This window comes from Saprolegnia diclina (assembly GCF_000281045.1).
Source record: "Saprolegnia diclina VS20 unplaced genomic scaffold supercont1.75, whole genome shotgun sequence".
NCBI classification, from domain to species: Eukaryota; Oomycota; class Saprolegniomycetes; order Saprolegniales; family Saprolegniaceae; genus Saprolegnia; species Saprolegnia diclina.
In genome coordinates this window covers 94,922-97,604 of record NW_008246142.1, presented here as the reverse complement: position 1 = coordinate 97,604, position 2,683 = coordinate 94,922, and the positions used below count along the sequence as shown (strand labels likewise).

General features: G+C 57.1%; 1 protein-coding gene across 1 annotated transcript in view; it reads right to left on the bottom strand.

Annotated features, from left to right (window-relative positions):
* SDRG_14629 (hypothetical protein) overlaps nt 1–2,442 on the bottom strand; it is a 3,132-nt gene extending 690 nt beyond the window's left edge. Inside the window, exons 1-7 of the mRNA XM_008620773.1 lie at nt 865–2,442; nt 743–817; nt 671–694; nt 581–625; nt 396–532; nt 287–350; nt 136–212 (exon numbers count right to left, since the gene is read on the bottom strand). Coding sequence (XP_008618995.1) covers nt 136–212; nt 287–350; nt 396–532; nt 581–625; nt 671–694; nt 743–817; nt 865–2,436 — 1,994 coding nt within the window. The 5' untranslated portion in view covers nt 2,437–2,442. The remainder of the gene's footprint in view (nt 1–135; nt 213–286; nt 351–395; nt 533–580; nt 626–670; nt 695–742; nt 818–864) is intronic.
* Between the last annotated feature and the right edge of the window lie 241 nt (nt 2,443–2,683).

Sequence of the window (2,683 nt, the reverse complement as noted above, 5' to 3'; positions counted from 1 at the left end):
AGATAGATAGATAGATAGATAGATAGATAGATAGATAGATAGATAGATAGATAGATAGATAGATAGATAGATAGATAGATAGATAGATAGATAGATAGACGTACGAGCAGCTGGGCATCCACTTCCTTCTTCCACGTAGTCTGCCGCGCCTCAAGCGACGCAAACTCGGTGCCGTAGCTCACGCTCATCACACCAAGCTTGCGTTGGAGCGACTATAGTACACATTTCGTAGAATTTTGTCAGCCATTTTTGTCCAAAGTCAAAATACAAAAATGCGCAAAAGTACCTCGAGGTCTTTTGTGAGTTTGTCGATGGCGTCTTTGGTGCGCCTCTCTTTGGCCTCGACCGCGCTACATAGCTTTGGATTCAACCCTTTAACTGGGATTGCGGCGTACGAAAGATCGGCTTTGGTCGTTTTGAGACTTGCAATATCGTCCATGAGACTGCGTATCGAGCGCTCGGCGTCGTTCTGGAGCTGATTCAAGAAGAGAAGGGACGTGGCGTCGGCTTTGGCAGCGAGTTCGGACCGCACCTACGTTGCGTGTTTCAAGGCTCGTGTGGACTATAGACAATATTGTACACGCGTCGTGAGATCGGCAATGGTGTTCTGAAACTCGAGAGTAAACTATCGACACGGTGGTGTCGATGCAAGCAAACATGGGCCGAGCACCTGCTTGGAACCTGCAAAGAGTTCCTAGTTTGTTCCACTTATATTAGCGTGGCGACCGAGATCGACTAGTACCTTGGAGTGTTTCTCGAGCATCTCAAGCCGTCGCGCGACCGTAAAGACGTCCTTCTTCTTGGTCGTCAGAATGTTCTATTGCCCAAACTTCATAAGCGGTGGGCAACCATGAGAGACCCTACCCCCTTGACTTTCGTCAGAAGGAATTGCTTCTTGCGCAGCTTCTCCCACGCGGCCTGACCGAGCGCCTTGCGACGTGCAATCTCCTCGCGCGACAAGGCGTCAGTTGTCGACGGTGGCGTTGCATTGTAGACGACATCAACGTCATCGTCGCTGTAGCTATCGCTGCCGCTCTCTTCGCTCTTGGGGTCGATCGGTTGGAGGGGCGGATCGTTGCGTGGCGCGACCTCAACCGTGTTGCGCTTGGACGATGGGAGGCGTCGCATCGATCCTTGCTTGGACCGCACCCGGGGGAGACCCCCGGTGGTGGTGCTACCCCCTTTTGGTGACGTGACAGTGGCCGGCACCGGTGCTGGCGACGGTGTCGTCTGCGGGGTCGTATTGAATTTGACACTGAGAACGGGTGCTGCTTTGATATGCGCCACCTTGGGTGCCGAGTGAGTGCGCACAAGCACAAGGCCCACCGTCAACTGCGCATCCATGTGCATGGGGGGCACCGTCTGCGACCGCTGCAGTGGAAATGCGACCGACAGCGGGGACTCTACTTCGCTGGGATCCACCCGTGGGTGAGGTGCCGCAACGGCGCTCTCGAGTCGCGGAACATCGCTCTCCAGAACGCTCGAAGGGTCGGTCGCCATGGCAGCTTCGTCCAGTGCGGGGGGCGGTGGATTAGTGAGAGGCGCAGTCGTTGGCGCCGCGGGTGCATTGTCTTCGAGAGCAGACGGCGCTGTGCGATCATCCACGGGCATCTCCTCGGTCAACTGAGCGTTGACAGCATCCGTTGCAACCACCGCTGCTTGGGTGTCGTCACCTTCGACGAGGCTGGGTCCCAACGTAGCGTCGACTACTGGCGCGTCTGTCGGCGCCACCACTTGAGACACCATGTCCGAGGGGTTTTGCGGCGTGACTTGTGGCGTGTCTTTCGGGGCTGCTTGAGGGTGGGGCTCCGACGGCACTTGAGCGGGGGCATTGGAGGCTACTTCAGGGGGGGCATTTGATGGCACTTGAGGCGTCCCTTCTAAAGCCGTCTGTGACACAACCGCTGCTGGTGTTGCGATTTCAGGCGCAGCGGCCGGGGGTTCCGTATTGAGTGCAGCCGCATCGACGCTCGATGACGACGTTCTGCGTCGAGCCTCTTCGAGAATCGTACGTGGCGGCTCCACCGCGGGCGCTGACTTGCGTGACCCGCTCATGTCTGGGATCACCGCGTCATCGACGACAAACTTGGCGTGGTGGCGATGTCGATGGTGCCGCACCTTGGTACCGGCGCCAAACTTTTTGAAAATGTTGTCGACGACGTTCGAAGACGCGCGTTCGCTGAGCTTGCGTTCGAGCGGGAAGTGGATGACGCTGCCTGCGTCAAAGGTGTCTTCTGTCGAGCCTTCAATGTTGTGGGCGATCGTGCGGAGGCGCTGGTCCATCTCCGTGACGCCATTCGACATGGCGTTGATGTACGACTCGAGCGTCTCGATCTTGGCGCAGAGCGTTCGCAGCACCTTCTCGAGCGACGTCGCCTGCGTGCCGAGGTGCGGCACGATGTTCTGGATGATCTGAACCGGGGCCGGCGCCTGCATCGGTTTCACTTGTACTTTTTACGCCTGCCAAAACGCACCTTTGATGCAGTGGTCCCGTGCGATATTTGATGTTCGACAAGCAAACGACCGCGACACTGTCGCAAAGAATGAGGTGCTAGCAGTAAGAGCAGTGGGCAGGTAGTCCCACTAGACTCGGGTAATAGAGGATGAGCTAATGATGGTCCCCGCCTCAGTCGCTGGCGTCTCGAGGACCTTGACACACTGCGTAGCTTTGCCGCCGACCGCG